Consider the following 19459-nt stretch of genomic DNA (forward strand, 5'->3'; position numbering starts at 1 on the left):
CCCCCCCCACCCCCCTTAAAAGATAATCAAAAATGATGATGCGTTTACCTGTGCATTCAATTTGGCGCCCTCTCATAGTTTATGCTGAGCATCCACCATCAGCAGCGACAGACTTACTGCCCCTCCAGACCACATACTTTCATTTCTCCAACCCGTTTCCAAAACAGAAAAAAGACCCTCCATCTGTCTCTGATATGGATCGTTCACACTTTGACAGATTAGTTGTGAATACAGTATGTCCACATTTCTCACTCTCTCTCTCTGAAACAGTTTAATGTGGAGGTAGAATTAAATGAACCAACTTACTTTGACCTTACTTTACCCACTACACTTGTTTGATCAAGTCTCTCTCCAGTCAGACATGTTTTTCTTATTGTTAACCCACTGACATGTTTGAGCATCACTGTGCAGAATGACGTATGAGCAGCGTTTGTTTTCACATTCATCAGCTTTAAATCTCTGCAGATGACTGCAGTGAGCATACACCGACAATGGACTGCAATGATCGATTCAATGATCGATTCAATGATCAGATTCAATGATCGAATCAATGATCAGATTCAATGATCAGATTCAATGATCAGATTCAATGATCAGATTCAATGATAGAATCTGGAATGAGATGAATCTTTTGAATGAGGGTGACTCACTCCGGTCCACATCCAAAAAGGTAGAGAACCCTTGGTCTAAAATACAACGCTGGTGTTTGCATGACTTTGGCCATATGGAATAGTAAATAAACCAGTAAGGACTAGATTACATTGTTTTCCTGAAGAGAATGAAGTTGAGTACTGTTAAAGCCATTATTTTTCATCTAATTGTACTTTTACACTTTAAATTCCGAAGAAAGTAAAGACCAACGATGTACCTGCATGTCAGTAACAGGGTCCTTTAAATACAGGCAGAAGCTGCCCAGAGGCGTTTTCTAACACTTATCCTTGCTTAAATCCTAAATAATCAATTACAGCAGACTCCTGTCTGTGAAAGGTCTAGTCAATGTGGGGCTGGGCCGGGTCTGCCAGAGCAATGCCAGCCAGGCTGAGCTATTTCCCATGACCCCCTCAGTGACCTCCAGTAATGCCTCCCACAGAGTCAGAAAATCACATAATTCAAAATATGTGAAAATGGACCCAGTGCCTTTGTGTGCAGCGCATGAGTAATTCCATATGAAAAAGATAAAAGAACGCAGACAGAGGCCTGATTCAGGTCTCCACGAGTAGCCCTGGCACAGGTGGTGCTTAAGAAAACGCCGTTTCTTCCGCCTTCTCTCGCTGGGCCCAGCAAGCTGTGTGCAGAGACAACATGGCTCATAACAAGAAGCCCCAAGCAAGCAGGCAGGTGAGGACAAAAGAGCCCCGCTTTCTCTTCATGCCCTCTACAGCACATGACCACTTTGTCTCATTAATCAACATCTAGTACCTCACACACATACACACATACACGTACGCACGCACACACACACCTTTTGCTTTCATTGCTGCTTTTAAATGATCAGCTACACCTACAGTACTTCAAAACTGTACACAGTACATACAAGTATGAACAAATACTTACATATTAAGTAAGTAAGTGCTGCACAATGTACAGGTTTGAACTGAATTCATGTTTTCTCCACCTGCTCCATCTTTCTCCATCAGGTAAAGAGGACAACGGTGGAATAAACTTGGCACAAAGAACTGCATCCTGCAGGTTTCCTCCACTCACGTCTGAGGTCCTCACCTTCTTCTCTCTGATAACCAGGCCGCCCCTCCACAGTTCTCTAGGATCCATACAGGTGTGTAGGTCACCAGGCTCCACCAGACTGGCACTCAGGTAAGACGCTGCTTTCTGCCAACTGGACAAAAAAAAAAAAAGGACCACTCAATGATGAGCACAGGGGAACCTTAGGAACTTGTACCGATTCCTGTAATTTATAATCTCCTATACAAGCAAGCACAACAGCAGTTTATTGCTATGGATTTAATGAAGCTATCTCAGCATCAACTGAAATGAGTGCTTCAGAAGAAATGTTCCTCAGATTATTCAAGCATTACTGTAAATTGACTTTGCTCATATGTACTCTTCTGACTCCCCCTAGTGGTAAACTGGGAGCACTTCCAAAATAATTACATCTGCTAATTCATACGATATCGCTGCATTTCCTAGCATTTTGGGGTAATCTTTGCCATTTCTCCTTTAGCAATTTTCCCGTTTGGCACACAAACAACAAACTATTAGTTTTGTGTGTAAAGACCAGCAGCTGCTGAGCCTGAAGAGAACGCCCTCGTCTGGCCATAGAGTTGCCTTAAGGACAGTTAAGGAAAATGTTTGCACATCTTCATTTAGATCAGTTAGAATAGTATATTGCTGCATCATGTGAACAGTTTATGCATTCAAGCAGCTGGTGCTGCATAACAAAGCTCAGGACACACCTTTAACCTGTTGATCTAATGTGTCCCACACCCTGGGTGGTTCTTCATATCTGAGATTTGGTCCTGCAGCTTCTATATGGCTCTATAGCTCAGTGGCAGAGCACTGGTCTTGTAAACCAGGGGTCATGAGTTCAATCCTCATTGGAGCCTTAATTATTATACTATTTACAAATAATCACTTAAATATAGTGTTTTTATGGCTGGACATTTCACTGACTAAAGACACACACAGGGAGGAGGTAGTTCATCTGTCATTGTCTTGTGTTGTAGGAGCTCAATGGAACCAACTACATTGCTTTGTGTTATTAAGGGGAGACACCACAGGAAAAAACATTTTTGGACTGATAACTTATGAAATTTTGGGCAATTTCATTCCATAATGTCTTATTTCAGACCAGAGGAAAGAAAACATCCAAAATATACATTTATTTGTTTAATTTACTACTTTGTCTATTTGCATTTTGCCTAAATTCGCCAAAAGTTAGCTTTAGATTAAATCAACAAATCAATCAAGCGTGCACACAGCAAATCTGTGACACATGTAGTTCTGTTATCTACATTTGAGATCAAATAATTAACAGGCAATTAAGAAATGATGATTAACGGAGCAGTGTGACCCAGCCCAGAGTTGTGTCAAATGCCGGACTTCTCAGTAAAAAAAGAAGTGCGAGTCTGAGTCTCGTGAATATGTGTGTGTGTGTGTGTGTGTGTGTGTGTACACAGCCCAGTGAATGTACAGGTATCCTGTTTACACAATGACGTCATGAAGGTTCTTTTGTGTTTGCATTTTAGATAAGTTCAAAAGTGTCGTCATCATTTGCTTTGTGCAACTCCAGAAGTGTAACGCATGCGTGTTTGTCGTCTCCTCACCCAGTGGTGTGCTGTGTGACGACAGTGATCTCAGCAGCGTGCCAGAGGGACATGTGTTTGAGGGATCCCAGCAGAGGCAGCAGGTCTTTAATAGGAGGGGACTGCACGGCAGAGCCCAACACCAGCACATCCAGCAAGGCTTTACCTGGTGGTGGGGGGGGGGGGGGGGGGGGGAGAAGAGACAAACCAAAGAGGAATTGATTCAACATTTCAGTCTTCTTTCTTCTTTGTCTCGATAGGATTTCACGAGGGGTCAATCAGAGACCGGTTGTTCCGCTGACACTATCTTTGGAAGCCCGTGGTGACTCCAGCTCCAGATGGTCGGTGACTGAGAAATGCTCCTTAAGACAGTGAAGATGAAGTGAAAGCAAATATCACTTCAGGAGGCAGAGTCGCAGAGAAGTAGTCAGAGTAGAGTAGCACGCAGATATTCAAAACCTAATTGCTTTAAATTGGACTGGATCCTTGTCATACAGCTGAGGAGTTTGGCTTCAGTAAAGAGGTTTTAATTCCTTGTTATTGGAACTCTCACCTGAGACATTGTTCCTGTGCAGCAGACTAACATCTTGCTCTGTTGCCCTATAAGTAAACGAGACGTTTGTTGTTCTCCTAATTAGAGATAAATGGAGGAAACTGGCGAGCTGTGCTGTACAGATAATGACAACACCCAAAATCATCTGAGAAGTAAGTAGTGTGTGGAATCATTTTGGATTCAACACCATGGATTAAAAGAGTTAATATGAATACATTTAACATCTTCACAAAATGATAACATGACTCACAACTGCTGAGGAAAGTCCTGCATGAAAGGAAAGTGAGCGCTGCAGATTGGTCGACAGTACCTGGAGGTGGCAGCTTGTCTGACAGTAGATGAAGTCCTTCTGCAGCCTCCTCCAACAGCCTGATCAATAAAGACATTCACATCACAAAGACATGTAACACTTTGACTTCTTAAGACACATGAATAATATTGACTTATACTGGATAATAAGATTTCCATTTACTCATGAGGAGGGGAATATTCAGCATCATCATGATATAGTTTACTATTTCAGATAAGTTGTTATGAGCTCACACAGATGATTTACGCACAGACCTGCAACACAGAGCGGCAGCAAGCAGAACAAAAACAACAATACACATCCACATAAAGAAAAAGTAAATATCATCCGACACTCACTCCGTCAGTGACGGCTGATCAGCCTTTTGGTCCGGTGCCTCCTGAGTACTCAGAGAACTGAGACACGACTCCACAGCAGTGGGCTTCTCCTCTCCACTCTCAGTTTTCTGATGGCCTGAGCCCGGCTCCTCCCAGTCCGAGCTGCAAAACTACCAAACAGGTGATAGAGATTCAAGTATGATGACAGAATGACAGCCTCTTTTCCTTAAGCATGGTGTCAATAATAGTACAACTCCAAATACATTTACTCCTTAAAATGTCATGGCCCCTTTTTTCGTTGTAGTGTAATAGCTAGGAGAAAATAAAGGAATACTTCTAACAGCATCATTCACATGAATTCACTTGTCAACATACAAGTGGATTAAACATTTTAATGACAAACTGAACAGCTATACCAACAACTGGAAATCATCAATATGTTGCAAACTTGCCATAAAGTTCTGTTCTTTGTAGTTTTGACTATGATGACTACTAATGATAAGCAATCATTTCCAAATTTATATAATATAACTTATGAGGATAAGACTCAGAGTCATGAAAGTCGAGCAGTGAGAGGGTTCATATATATATTACACTCAACTCTTCATGACAGGAGCTCTCCATATGATTGTCTCATGGATTTAAACCTGAAAAAGTATTTATTCTACTATTTGAACAGCATTTTCTGATCGATGGAGGCACAGGCACTTGTGCAAAGTTCCTCGCAACATAAACCAGCTTGAATCTTCCAACCTGCGTGAGTCCTTGGCAAGCCTGAACAGCGAAGTACCACCTCTGAATCGAAGGGCTGCCACTGAGAGAACAAGCTGGGGAAACACACACAGAGAAAAGACAAGAGGTGAGGAAAGTAGTGGACTAACAACCGAGGTCAGACAGGCTGAACGATGCCCATACTGCACCTGGAAACACGGAGATCCCTCTCGATGATTCCTGAGTGGAGATGTCCACAAGTCTGTCATGCATCTGCTTTACTGGCTCCAGACCTGTGGACATTGACAAGTCAGTAGCCAGGTTTACACTTTTTAAGCCACAGGCTAACTAAACCTGGTTTAGCAGCGTGGACGTTAGCTAAACTTACATGAGTACTCCTCCGCTAGGTCGTCATCCGTTTGGCTGAAGGATATAACCAACACGTACCGGTCCATGTCATGTACGTATTTGTATTTTCACGATTAATGTTTGCTCGGAGTGAAACTGTGAACAACAATCTTTCGCGCACTGTCAAATTTCCCACCGCTTCTTGTTGTTCTTCTTCTGTAGTCTTTGTGATGTACCAGCGGTTGTCAAAAGACCACACAGCGCACTACCGCCACCTGCTGGACTGAGGCTGAACTACGACTAGAAATGTTAAGTCAGAATCTGTCTCTCTATTCATCCCATACTACGACACACAGTGCATTCATATTCGCTTTATTGGCAAACCCATCTCAACATGTCATTCATGGTTTTAAAAACGAATTTAAAAAAACATTTATTTTATGTCAAAATCTACAAATTCTCAATCACATAGTTGTCGAAATAATCTTTCTCTCTGAATAGTTGTCCTAAGAATTTAAGTATGGACCAAATTCTGACACATTCAAAGTGTAGTAAGGCTATTTTATGGTTTAAACTTTTCAAGCTTTGATAATATTCAGACATTCTTCATATCTAAATTAATGTAAAAAAAAACACAGGCACACACTACATTTTGCAGTCTATGGTTTCATTTATCAGGAACATGTGAATATACTGTATTCAAAACAATATCACAAATAAAAGGGATATATACAGTATATTCCTTGTTTGCTTGTTTATCAACTTAAAAAAGTTAGTGACAGGACTTCTTATTGAATTTTATGACCTCTTTTCCAGACTCTTTGCAGTGTCTGTAGACTGCATGTTCATATTGTCTTCATGGTAAAGTCTTATAGTATATTTCAGTTTTCTAATACACCAATCAAGTACAGAAGAGAAACACATCCTCTTTAATATTATTTAAAATGTTTCTGTTTTACTATTCTTAAATCACTAGAAAAATAATATTTTGTGATACTTTAAAGTAAATTACAAATTGTCTGTGTTGCTTTGTCTCATATTATATTGTCACAAATGTCAAATGTGTGTCATAATATGAAAACTGTAACAAACCTTTAAGGAATTCTAATGACAAAAAACATTTTGAGTAAAAACTGATCTGAACAACTTGGAGATTTGTTGTTTTTAGAAAAAGAAGCCAGTGCATCGAGCAGTTCAGGACAAGGGTTTATTCAAATATACTTTGTCAGTACAAAATATGTCACATAATCACACAAACAGTTATTGCACTTATGGTTTTCATAATTATGAAGTCACTGAAAAATAAATCTGATTAAGGAAGTTCCTAATGATGACATGGAAACATTCACTAAATCCTGAATGCATTGCCCAATTGTACATTTGATGTTACTTCCCTTTTGTAAACAGATCTGCTGACACTGATGAACCAGCAGATGTTGACATGCTGGCATTACTAGTTGATTTCTACAGTGTGTTCCTGGACGTAGACGATATAGTGGTGAGTGTTGTCTCCCTGGGTGAGGACTGTCAGGGCCTCCAGGCCGTGTGCGTCCTCCACAACCATCACCTGGTCACCAGTTATATCCCCGTCTGCATTCACCACCATCAGCTGGTTTGTGCACTCGCCGCCCTCCTGCTCGTCAGCCACCTGCAACTGCAGCCACAGCTTAACGTCAACACTTTGTTGTCACCACTCACAATCACCCGAGTGGTCACTCACTCAGTGACAATCACCCGATGTGGTGCTGTTTACCTGTTGTACAACGGTGACAGTGCCTGGAGCCATGGCGACCATGGAGGTGACGGCGTTGTGAGTCTCTGAATTGAACTCGGTGATCTGCTGGATATCAACTGAACATAAAAGAGACATTTATTGTAATGTGTTACATAGTACATGCAAGCAGGAAAAACAAATTAAAAAGGTGTGGTCTGTTGGTTTCTCTGTATCGACTGTATGTTCATCCCTGGTGGTGTTGTTGTTGTTACCGTTGTCCTGCAGGGACGCTACAGATACTTCTGTCAGCTGCTCTTCATCCTCCACAGGTATGAACTGGGCCTCTACTGTCTCCCCCACCTGGATATTCATACAGATTATGTATTATCCTGAAAATACTGATGCTCTGTTGAACAAAAACGATTAATACTTAAACTATATGCTAACACTGTCGAGCTAGCAAGTTTTTCCAGTAGGATTCCAATTTCTGATATTTTAACAGTTTTTAAGTTTCTTAATCAGGAATAGGATTTTGAATGATAAAAGATTGCGACAGAAACAAGACAAAGAGTCTCCATCCCTGCAGCTCTGTGTGGCTGTACTTTAGGCACGGTGTTGCTTTGAGCTTAATGCTAGCATGCAAACATGCTCACAAAAATAATGCTATCATGTTGATTTACAGCAGGTTTACCATCAAAGTTTAACATGCTCACATTAGCTAATTAGCACTGAACATAACATACAGCTGAGGCTGATGGGAGCGTCATTAGTTATGCAAAAGGTTTGGTCATTAACCAAAGTAGACAAAATACATTTTTGACCCGACGATGGTGCTAGAGGCAACGTTAGGGTGTCACCAAAGTGGCAATTTGCCCTGTAAGGACCATGAATGTACTCTGTACCAAATTTTGTGACAACCCATCAACTAGATGTTGAAATCAGAATACTACTAGAATAACCCTTTCATGGAATAAGTGAATAAGTTGACCCTATGATGGTGCTAAGGGAAAAAGTCAGACGATCGCCAAAGTTATTAGAGTTTATCCTCTGGAGACCCTGAATGTCTGCACAAAATGTTATAGCAATCCATCCAATAGTTCTCCAGATATCACAGTCTGGACCCAAGTGGTGAACCGACCCACAGACCAACATTGCCATCCTAAGAGCCACGTCTCTAGCATGGCTAAAAATGATTGATGTGTGAGAGGTTTACCTCCCAGGTGCCTTCCACCACTTTCAGGCTGTGCTTGCTCTTCAGGTGGCGGTTCAGCTCCCACTTGGTGCCATAAACAAATTCACATTCAGGACACTTCATACCACCTAAACACAGGGACACACACAAGCTATGTTACGTCATGCAGCTGAACACCCGTTTGTTCTCTGTACAGGCTTAAAGTAATCTTAAATGATTTCCCTCCTAGCATCACATAGATTCTCACTCCTGAGAGTCTTCATCATAATGCCAACCACACTTCAAACATCTGTATGCAGTACAAATGTCCAAGTGTGGTAAAGCGTGACTTTAAAGAAAATGAAAAGTCTAGACATGGCAGAGAGCAGACCTTGCTGTTTCAGAGCATCAGGGTTAGGCACTCCAGGTCCGGCATTCTGATATTTCTGATCTGGGTGTTTCATGTTGTAGTGTCGCTTCAGGGGACCAGCGATGTTACAGGAGTAGTGGCAGTGGGCACAGCGAAAAGGCTACATCGACAGACAAAAAGTTAATGCCAATGATAAAGCTGTACGACAAGACTACATTTGATATATGAATGGATTTTTCTAAGCAACTTGCCAATCATTTGTGTCAAAACATTGACGTGACATCATGAGTGAAACTTGTGTGTGTGTGTTTATTCTGACCTTAAACTCAGCGTGTTGCTCCATGTGTCTGAGCAAGGAAGGTTTGGAGACTGAGGTGAAGTCACACTCTGAACATTGAAACCGCTTCCCTGAACAAACCAAATACTAATTGTCTTTATATTTATCATCGCTTTGTACTTCCTCAAATTCTTCTACTCAAGCACAATAATCAATAATACCACAGATAATAATAAATAGACACATAACACGTACCTTCATCTGAGTGGCTTAGCCTGTGGCTTTTGAGCGTGACTTTAGATTTGAACTTTTTACCGCACAGATCACAGAGGTGACGTCTCTCTGTGTTGTGTCGGTTCATGTGAGTCTTCAGGTTACTCCGACTGCGGCCCGCATAGTCGCACACACTGCAGACGTATGGCTTCAAACCTAGAAAACACGGACACAAGTGTGTACAAAGGTTAAACCACACGAGATAGCAACAAAAAGATGGAAAAAAAGACTTTTAGAGTCAAAGGGTATAAGAGTGTGAAGAAACGAGATGGTGGTGTTGGACATACAAATGTTGAATGAAGGTGATTGGCCAAGATAAGATGGAACTTTTGATAATATAGTTTTATTTAATAGTAATTACATTATCTGTAGTTTAATAAAATAACATCATAATGAGCATACTATGCACTGCAGGTTTGCTTTTTTGTAAATTGGCTGTGCTCACTTAGACCTGTGCTGGATGTCTGCCAGCTTCCTCAGCTTCTGGACAGACTTCAAAGTAAACAGCTCATCAGGCTCAGGAAGTGTTTAAGAAGGGACTGACAGGAAGAGGAGCAGACTAACAAGTCACTTCCTCAAAACAAAACCACAAACATCACAGATAATGTAGACATGGTTTATGTATTTCACCACTTCATCTGAGCAACTGCATATGTATAAGCAGTGATTTTAGCAAAGCAAAAAAAACATATTTTGACCAAGTGATCATTGCAAAAACAGCAAGTCTTATAACGTTTGTGTAATGCCAGCAGCATACAAGGAGACAATTGTATCATCACTTCACATGTGACTTGACCAACATATGCAGTGTGTTTTAAGTGCAGCCAGGAGAAAGATAGACAGATGGAACCTCCGGTAACTCGGTAATCAAGCAGTGAAATACTGTGCGCGGTCATGCACGGACCCATATGCGTTTCTCCACACATGTGCTGCGTGTGTATGTGTTTGCCTGTGTTAAAAGAAGAGGAATATCACACCTTGGTGGGCCCAGATGTGCCGCTGAAAGTCACTGCTGTTCTTCAGGAAGTAGGAGTCACAGTAGGGGCACTTCTCTGCACGTTGAACCATCAGTCCTTTGCCCTGCGAAGGTAGTGTGTCTGTGCAACACATGCATGCAAACACAAACGCACAAAGTGAAACCCCAACCGTGGAAATTGTATTAACCCTGGCTATGTGACGAGCTATTTACTTCAGTCAGGTGTCACACAGCCAGCTCAGTGAAGAATGAACAAATGCTAATGCTCACATTGATTTTAAGGACAGGTTTGAAACAAACATTAGCAGGTAGTGTGTGTGTGTTTTATGTCCATGTTTCTAGATATATATCTATGTATTCTTTACCGGGGTGGGATGTTTTGATGTGGTGTTTTAGTCTGTGCTCTGGATAGCTCTGCTGGCAGATAGGACAAGTCACACTCTTCCCCTGTATACAGCAACAAGATGAAGGCATTAAGACAAGTCTCACCAATAGAAATCAATAGTCAATGTTGGCATACCTTAATTTAACCAATTAAAAAAGCTACCTTGAGTGTTCCATTCTGCACATACATTACATTGTACTGCAGATCAACTAGAATATTGATCAAGCACGTGTAAAGTTTAATTGAAGGTACACAAACGTTGAAGTAGATTTATAGGTATTTCTCCGGGTGAAGGCTGGTTACCTGTTCCTGGTGTGTCCTCAAATGGGCCTGAAGTTTGTATTTGTCAGGTGTGGTGTATTTACAGCCAGGGTTGGAGCAAGGCAGCAGCAAACCGCTGTGCTTCTGGATCTGGTGTCGCTTCAAAGAGCTCTTGGTGATGGACGAGTAGCTACACTTTGAACAGTAATGCGAGTGCTCCTTGGTGTGCGTGCGTACATGGACGTTATAGTGGACCTTGTACCAGAACAGTTTACCTGTGCAGCCAAACAAAGGACAATATTTAACACTCAAGCCAGATAGACAAAAAACTAAGTAATAAATAACAATAATATAATATAAAAGAACATTAAATTAAATAACAGGACACAACAAAACCAGCCTCCTCGAGGGGGTTTCATCATCTTCCTCACCACAGTATTGACATTCCAGGTCTCCGTAAATTTTCCTGAGCCGTTGGAAAGACTCCATACTGAGCCGAGTCTTCTGAAGTGATGAGATCACCTGCTGGAACGCACTCTGATGGAAAACCTCCGACACCTGCCGTCAGAAAACCAAGAACATGTCAGACACGCCAGGAGCAAAGCTGCTACCTGAGGAGAAGATGAGAAGATGATTTAAAGTTGAATTCCTCTAAGAGAAGTTATGTATTCCAGAAATATTAATGAATTAATAAGTAATATAGACTACATCATACTCTTTATTGAGCGCAATCAATGCCCGTCATCGGCATTTCTACACATGCAGAAGGACGTTCTTTTGGATGGATAATCAGATATGGAGAACATAATTCAGACGTATCTGTCCGCTAATGCCAAAATAAAAGTATTGCAATGTAAAAGATCACTAATTATTAGATTTTCACTGCAAATATTGATTACGTATTAATTGATCAACAGCAAATTAACCCGCAACTAACCTCTGAAATGTGAAATTCTTTGTCCAAACATTATATCAGATTAAATATCTTTTGGTTTTGGAGTGTTGGTTGGACAAAATAAGACAAACTACGGCAAAATGATTAATTGAGAAAATAATTGGCAAATACTTTAATTATGAAAATAACCGCTATGCAGTCCTAGCTGACATTATTGCCCTTCCTGAGCACCTGTAATTAACTTACACTTTCTGGAGGTGGAGTTTGAGAATCGTCCCCTGAAGTTGCTGACGACAAACGTGTCTGTGTTTTCTCATCAGCTGGGTGTGTGTTTTCTGGAGTCCGATTCTCCAACAGAGGGGTGTGACTGCTCTCTGGTGATAAGAAAGTCTGCGTGTCATCTCCAGCTGCAGGGGTGCATGTGTCTGCCGTGTTGTCCTGGGACTTTTCCCCAGCTGTTGCTTCATCCCGTCTGTCAGAGGGAGTTGTGGTTTCTGTAGAAATAGCTTGATGGAGCTGATCTTGGGAACATTGCTGTTCGCTTCCGTTTTCTAACTCTCCTTCTTTCCCCGGCACATCTTCTGCTCTCTCACCCTGAGATTTAGCTTGTTCTTCCTCTTGCTCCCCATCTTCGCTCGCTGCTACTTTCAGCCGCTCCACTTCCCCATCTCGGCACTCCTCCCCTCCAACACCATTTCTTCTACCCTCCTCACTCATCCTCTCATCTTCACCCTCCTGCTCCATCCTTGGACCTCCCTTCATCCCTTTCTCTACATCTTCCCTCTCCTCATCGCCCCACATGCCTCCTCCAGGCTGTAGCAGATAGTAGCTGCTGTTGATGCAGTCTGTGAAGGCCTGCTCCTGGTCAAGCTCCTGGTGAGACTCTTTCAAATGACTCCTCAGTCTCTGGGAGCTGACAAACTTCCCGTCACACACACAGCACATGTATAGGAAGAGGTGCTTCTTGACATGGGCGGCCAGGCTGGCCATCTTTGTCGCAGCATGATCACAGATGAGGCAGGCGAAGGGACGCTGGGGCCCGTGGACCAGCAGGTGGCGCTCCCGCTCCAGCTGGTTCTTAAAGCGCCGGTTACAGGTGGGACAGTGGTAGAGGAGCTGTCTGAGGCCCTGACGAGTCTTCAACCTGAAACAAGATCAAGAGATTAGAAGGGCAGGTGTGTCTGATAGCAGATAGGAAGGTAAAACAATGTCGATCAAACCTTAGTTGCTGGAAGCTCTGGAAGATAGCGGGGTCTTTCATGTTATGTCGCTTCTCAATGTGTTTCAGCAAGTTCTTTACATCGGAGTATTTCTTAACACAGAAGCTGCAGTGCTGCTTCACCTTCAGATGGACTCGCTCATTGTGGACCTGCATGACCAGAAACACAGAATTACTGCTGCAACCAGGAAAACAGTGCAGCTGCAACCTGGAAATTGACCCAATCTATCTGGATGTAGAAACCAGAATCACAACAGAGTTCACACTGTATCTCAAATGTTGCATGTTAATACAAAAAAAGAGTAATAAAAGCACCTTGAGGTGTCCTGGGCTGAGGCAGTTGAAAGGACAGTGCTGACAGCTGAACTTCTCTCCTGTGTGCTTCCTCAGGTGAACATTCAGGTTGGCTTTGAAGGGAAATGCAGAAAGTAAGCAACCTTTACAGGAATTTAAATTAGTTTGTAACTGCAAGTTTATACATTTGTTATTTAGAGATTGCAGAAGTTACTCTGCTCTGCGATATGTTTTACAAATACTTATCCGTCCAATAATTTAGTGTTTCTTGTTTGTCACTATGACACCACTCTCTACTGGATTCTATGGGTAATACTCTCCTTCAATTATGAGCACGCATTCGCCAACTGAAAATTTGCATAACGTAGTCTGCCAATCAGGATGTGTCTGTTAGAGTACTTGCAGACCACAAAATCAACATATAATCAACAAAAACTTGTTCCATCAGAATAATTTGAAAGATGCTGTCATCACATGAAATCCTACAGATATGGACACATATTTATAACCTGGGAACTGTCACACACACCTTTGCCCCATATTTCCTGTCAGCACCCTTGATTAACACTTTATCTCATAAAGGCAAATTCAAAAAATAAAATCCTACAAATTGTAACTCAACCATCTTGATTTCGTCTCACTTTTATTAATCAAGCTGACATTTGTGATGATTTACCTTTGATGGCTGATGCGTAGTCACAGTGTGGACACTGAAAAGGTTTCTCCTGGGTGTGTGTCCTGAGGTGAGCCATCAGTGAGTGTCTGAATTTAAAGATCTTGTTACAGAACTCACAGGCAAAGATCTTCAACTGGCTCTGAAGTAGACTAGGAGACAGAGAGGAACAATATGAAACATTTATCAGATGACCAATATCATTGTAGTTGCTATTGTGGCATTGGAGATTGTTGATGTTGCAAATAAAATAAACAAACTTCTTAAGGCTGCACAGATAAAACATTACAAATAAGTAAGCAGACTAAATCATTTTAAACTTCTCAAGAAACAGGAAAAACAAACTCTTTTATGATCGGTTGTTAGATGAGAACCAAATCTATTAACAATAGTGTGGAGCTTGTAGTTTACACAGGAGCATTCAGCTACACGTAACCTGCAAAGCTACAACTACTATCAAATGAAATCGATGTTAAGACATTTAATACAAAATATTCCTACAGTACTTTGTAGCATCTTGCTTGATAGAATATTCCTGGAAGCCTCTGCTGGCTGCTGCTGTTGTTTTGGACAAAGGGATCCCACTGCTGACAGGAGATAACATTGATATGTCAGACTACTACAAGTACAAACTAGCAGGGCCTTTACATCATTACGCACGCATGCAGTTGACGAATCAACTCTCGTCGTTACTGACAATCCGTTATCATGACCATCAACTATGTGTTACATTGAAAGCATTAAGAGAGATGGACTTTTTCCATCATGTTACCTTGGCTCCTGGTCCGTTTCAGGGTTCCCCTCGCAGGCAGTGGCTTCACTTGCAAGGTCTTGTGACTGACTCTGGAAAACTGCAGACCGCTGACCGCCCGGACAAATTCAAGAAAATAAACCCATGTAATATTGGGATTCATAGATCATATTAGACAATAATCTAAAATACACACACTGCAACATTGTATCACAGAATCATCCCATTTGAAAGTCAGCTGAAATGCTAAAACAATGTACATTTTAGAAATAAAATGTTTTTACTTTGCTTTGGAGCCTACATCCTACTGTAATTATTTACACAGTGGTAAGTAGTAGCACTACACAAGAAGCTGTCGACAGCTTTTATAGATTATCTCTCACAAAAAGGTCTGTGCACTATCCTTAGTTTAAAAAAAAAAAAAGATGCAAAGATGTGGGACGGAGGCATGAATCTCAGAACCTGGGCAAATAAAATCCAAACTGTCTGCCAGGCGACTACAAGAGGTAAGTGAGAAAGACATTTCATTATTTGGGTGAATGTTTCTGGGTATTACCTGAGGTTGGATGGCCGAAGACTCTGTCTCTGCTGAATTGTCCTCTACTGGAACCATTTTACAAACACCTGTTGAGTTGAAGGTAACACATCTCGCTCATAAATATGTCTCCTTCTGCAGTCGAGTCACTTGAGAGCCAAAGCATAAAAGCTAGCACAAAAAAACAGCTCTTTCAGACAAACCTGGAAATGTTTCATCTTCTGTCAGAACAACACTGATGACCGACTTTTTGTTTCCCGTTGCCAGCCCTGCTTCTTTGGAGGTGCGGCTTCGATTGGTTCTCGGGTGTCTGAAGCTGCCCACGTCTACGAGCAGAGAAGAAGAAAGCGTCAGACCGCTGGGATCATTCATCTTTTACAAGTCATCACAGATAACACTTAGCAGGGATTTTAATGCAGCAGTTAAGTGTCCCTCCGGGTAAGAATTAATTTGAAGAAACCATGTCCCGAACTTAATTTAACCTTTTTCTCTCACGAGTCCTGGTTTTGCTGGCTTTTGGTTTGGATCTGCTCCCCCAGGATGCAGACTCCCAGAACCCTCGGTTCCTGCTCCACCACAGATGCTTCCTGTAAATAAATAATCTGTCTGTTAACCAGAATCACCTGCATTAGAAAGTACAATAAATGTATGCAAATTATATTCTTCTGTACTTAATTTATAGTTAACGCGGAGGTACTTAATGATCTATAATATAGGAAGGACAATTCCAAGCAGGATCCCTCAGGTCTCCCCAACTTTGACTGCCTCTTTGGCACATATTAACTTTGCTATTGCTGATTTGTTTCACTCTTCACCATTCTCCTCTTCGTCCTCCTCCTCCTCCTCCTCCTCTCTCAGGCAGATGTGTTTGCGAATCTGTCGTCTGTTGCTGAACGAGCGGTGGCACACTCTACATTCAAGCCCCAATATCCCGTCATGGCTTTCGCCTATCAGAGAAAGAAAAAAAAGAGTCAGAGTAGCCAGAGCGGGAAACACAGTTTGTGTTGCAGACTTACAAAAGTCACAAACAAAAACAAATGTAATTTAAAAGACATAGAACTCATTGCCTAAATGCAAACACAACAATTACGTTACTATTAAGAAAAGTTAGATTACCAACCAGGCAAAAGCCAGTTGCCCAAAACACTTGCAGTACCATTCGTGGGCAGATAAAACAGATATCTCGGTTGAACTGTTTGTCCGTTATAACTCAACCAGCAAGGTGATATTCACGATCTCATCCATATCATCTTTGTCAAGTTTATCAACTTGAATATATAAACTTTATAAAATAAACTAAGCAAGCATCTTCTCTTGTGCAGAGGGTGCTTATCCTGTCGTCCGCATAAAAGAGAAAGAATTATGGGATTGCCACCTTGTGCTGAGCTGCATTGTTCGTCTCCCTCCTCCTTGTTCCTTTCTTCTTCTCTTTGAACATTAGACTGGGTAGAGTCGGCCTTGCCTTCTGTCAAATCTGTGCGCGTCTTCTTTGTCGAGCCTTTCGGTCGTCCTCGTTTTCGCTTCACTGGGCTCTCTGTGGGCCAACAAGACAGCAAAAGAAATAAAAAGATAACACTGGGATCTATTAATTAAAAAAAGTCCCACTAAGAAACAAACAACAAGCTTATCCTACAAACACGTATTTTGTGTGTAGCATAAGCCTCATACAGCTTATGTCTTATGTCGAATATCTCTGATTTTATCTCCCAGATACAATGAAAAGTTATAGTGTTGCAGTGACATATTAGTATCGTGTTTATTTTTCCTTCATTTTTTATTAATTGTTCACATTTGCATTTGCTCTATATATATATATATATATATATATATATATATATATATATATATACCGTATATAATTGACTCTGATGTAATTACCAGTCCAGGAATATCAGTAGAGTACTGAATTCAAATACATTGTACAACAAAGTTCAATTCATCCCCAAATTAGTGAACGTAGTGATATTTACTATGACATAACATGTGTAGGTTGTTTATTTTCCACATGATTTTGTGATTCTGGCATCGAACACGCTAATCTTACCTGCCAACGTCTCCACAAGCTCTCCTGCAAGAGGCTGCAGAGCAATGATGATGTCTTCAGGCGGCTCCTGCTTGACGTGCAGCGAGGAGCAATGGGCCAGCAGCTGGGCGCGACTGGGAGAGAAGAGGTTGCAGAGCCGACACATAAACACAGAACCGGCTGAGGGGACACGGAGAAGAAAGGTGGCAGAGGGAAACATACAGAATAATTGTGAGAGACAGATTGACGATTTTGAGTCATTGCACCTCATTTCTTCATCTTGATACTCCAGACACACTGTCTTTGGCATGACAGAGTTTACTTAATCTGAGGTGCCAAACAGACAGATCAATGAAAACTGCTTCAATAAATGTCATTGCAGTACATTTAAATCTTCATTTCAAATGTTACATTACTTACAACATGTTGCAATATGTTGTTTATAATAGTGTTAGTTTGTGTAGATGTCAGTGTTGAACTTGTTGACACCCCCCTTTTCTTCTGTTCAACTGTATTTCTATATTGTACATGCAACAGTAGGGAGAAAAGAGGGAAATGGAAGAGAAGGAATATTCTGTTGCTTGTATGCAGTATAATGATAGGTAGTGGAGGATGGCATGTATGTTTGCTGGAAAACATTTAAATAAAACTGTTTTTAATTGTTCATGTTCACTTTCAACCGGTTGCTTTGCTTCTATCGTTTCACAATCCACATCTAACAGAGCAGACTGTTTGGGCTCATTAAAGTAAGAGACGGTCTAATATTAACCACAGCTCCTGTAGTCTTGTTCCCACCTGTGTAACATTGAAGGGCATACCAGTAGACAATTTAAACAATTAGGCTAGTTCTATTGATAAACAACTTATTGGCATTTGTTTTTCACGTGGATGTAATTTATATGGATGTTAATTCATAACATGGGACAGTTGCTAAAGCATTGATATAATGTTGCATCAGACAGACAAATCCATCAGCAGTTATCCGGTCCATCCAGTTATCTTGAGCTTGAAATCATTATTATGAAAAGAACCAATTTAAATATGGGCTAGCATTAGTAATGAAAGCTGTGTTAATGCATTTACTATTTAAATAAGGTCGATAATCTCTCCGTGACACTCTATCAAACATTCATTATGAATGTCAATAGACATTTATAATGAAATTAACAATCTGCTAGCTGTCGACCACGACAGGCCACTCTCTGCAGACTACTTTATTGCAGAAAAGACAATCTGTAAATAATATCCACAGCGAGAATAAAAAACACTCTGAAACTCAGCCCACGTTAGATACTTAACACATCCGTTTATTTTGATTTGGCCCAAACTAACATGAAGACCCGACAAACATATTCGAGTTGAAGCTAGCCAAAAGCCGTACCTGCTTTTCGACCGTCCATTCTCCCGCGTACGAACAACAAAGGAAAACTAATTTATCGATGGATTTAAGACATCATACGGTGAAACATAATAGCTGAATTCGGATTTTAGAGCTTAATTTTATATTACGCACATTCAAATTTCTGTCGAATCTGCCACATGAGTCCCTCCAACCAGCGGAAGTGGACAGGACTCAGTAATACTGTAGCTGGGAGAGCAGCGCCCCCTGTGGCAGGAGGACTGTACTGCGGCTGAGACGCGAACTTCTACTACTAGTTCAGTTTTTATCAAAGAAACTAATTTTGGCCAAGGATTTCTTTCACTAACATCTTTAATATGTTGACCATTGTCTTAACAAGCCTCATCACTCTTGTTATAGACTTTTATTTGTTTAGTTTAAGTTGTGGGAGTAATACAGAGTGTCTTATAGAGTAATACCTGTTCCAATGTTACATAGTGTGGGTAATGGGGGACTGTAAATAAAATAATTGAAATGTCATTTTACAGGATAATAACTAACATATGGCTGAAGAATATCTGATATCTAAGTGCAGCAAAGATATTCTCATTTACTAAATAAACATTTACGTGTCTAGAAAACCATTACAAATATAGAATTTGGAATCCTAAGAATGCATTAAAATATCCCAGGCCAAAATAAAAATGATCATCAGGTCAATAACAATAATAATGATTTGAGAAAGTGATGCTAAATTATTTTCATAAAAATAGAGACACAGAACAGACATGACATAGTTTTAAA

At 40.9% G+C, this 19459-nt stretch overlaps 2 protein-coding genes and 1 non-coding gene across 6 annotated transcripts in view; 1 reads left to right on the forward strand and 2 right to left on the reverse strand.

Moving 5' to 3' along the window:
- Positions 1-5704, reverse strand: part of mtbp (MDM2 binding protein) — a 25973-nt gene extending 20269 nt beyond the window's left edge. Inside the window, exons 1-8 of the mRNA XM_031853459.1 lie at positions 5540-5704; positions 5361-5444; positions 5194-5267; positions 4462-4610; positions 4124-4182; positions 3282-3426; positions 1720-1834; positions 131-136 (exon numbers count right to left, since the gene is read on the reverse strand). Coding sequence (XP_031709319.1) covers positions 131-136; positions 1720-1834; positions 3282-3426; positions 4124-4182; positions 4462-4610; positions 5194-5267; positions 5361-5444; positions 5540-5606 — 699 coding nt within the window. The 5' untranslated portion in view covers positions 5607-5704. The remainder of the gene's footprint in view (positions 1-130; positions 137-1719; positions 1835-3281; positions 3427-4123; positions 4183-4461; positions 4611-5193; positions 5268-5360; positions 5445-5539) is intronic.
- Positions 2490-2561, forward strand: trnat-ugu (transfer RNA threonine (anticodon UGU)). Its single transcript has one exon. It is a non-coding gene; the product is annotated as a tRNA-Thr (tRNA).
- Positions 5705-6612: 908 nt separating the features above from the next.
- Positions 6613-18859, reverse strand: zfat (zinc finger and AT hook domain containing). Of its 4 annotated transcripts, none has more exons than XM_031853456.1 (24): positions 18698-18859; positions 17338-17496; positions 16669-16827; positions 16109-16240; positions 15776-15880; positions 15497-15619; positions 15315-15382; positions 14780-14868; positions 14514-14594; positions 14011-14159; positions 13356-13447; positions 13042-13190; positions 12068-12965; positions 11358-11484; positions 10969-11201; positions 10646-10727; positions 10282-10401; positions 9287-9460; positions 9074-9162; positions 8776-8914; positions 8427-8533; positions 7486-7573; positions 7253-7350; positions 6613-7153 (listed from the first exon to the last, which is right to left on the reverse strand). In XM_031853456.1, exons 1-24 carry the CDS (start codon positions 18714-18716, stop codon positions 6953-6955), a joined length of 3681 nt encoding a protein of 1226 aa, XP_031709316.1. In that variant the 5' UTR covers positions 18717-18859; the 3' UTR covers positions 6613-6952. The 4 variants fall into 4 exon arrangements, with proteins under 4 accessions (XP_031709316.1, XP_031709315.1, XP_031709317.1 ...); XM_031853455.1 differs by having other exon boundaries at positions 18830-18858; XM_031853457.1 differs by lacking the exon at positions 18698-18859 and adding an exon at positions 17583-18669.
- Positions 18860-19459: the final 600 nt, after the last annotated feature.

This window comes from Anarrhichthys ocellatus, unplaced genomic scaffold (genome assembly GCF_004355925.1).
Source record: "Anarrhichthys ocellatus isolate YVR2014 unplaced genomic scaffold, GSC_Weel_1.0 scaffold13, whole genome shotgun sequence".
Lineage (NCBI taxonomy): Eukaryota > Metazoa > Chordata > Actinopteri > Perciformes > Anarhichadidae > Anarrhichthys > Anarrhichthys ocellatus.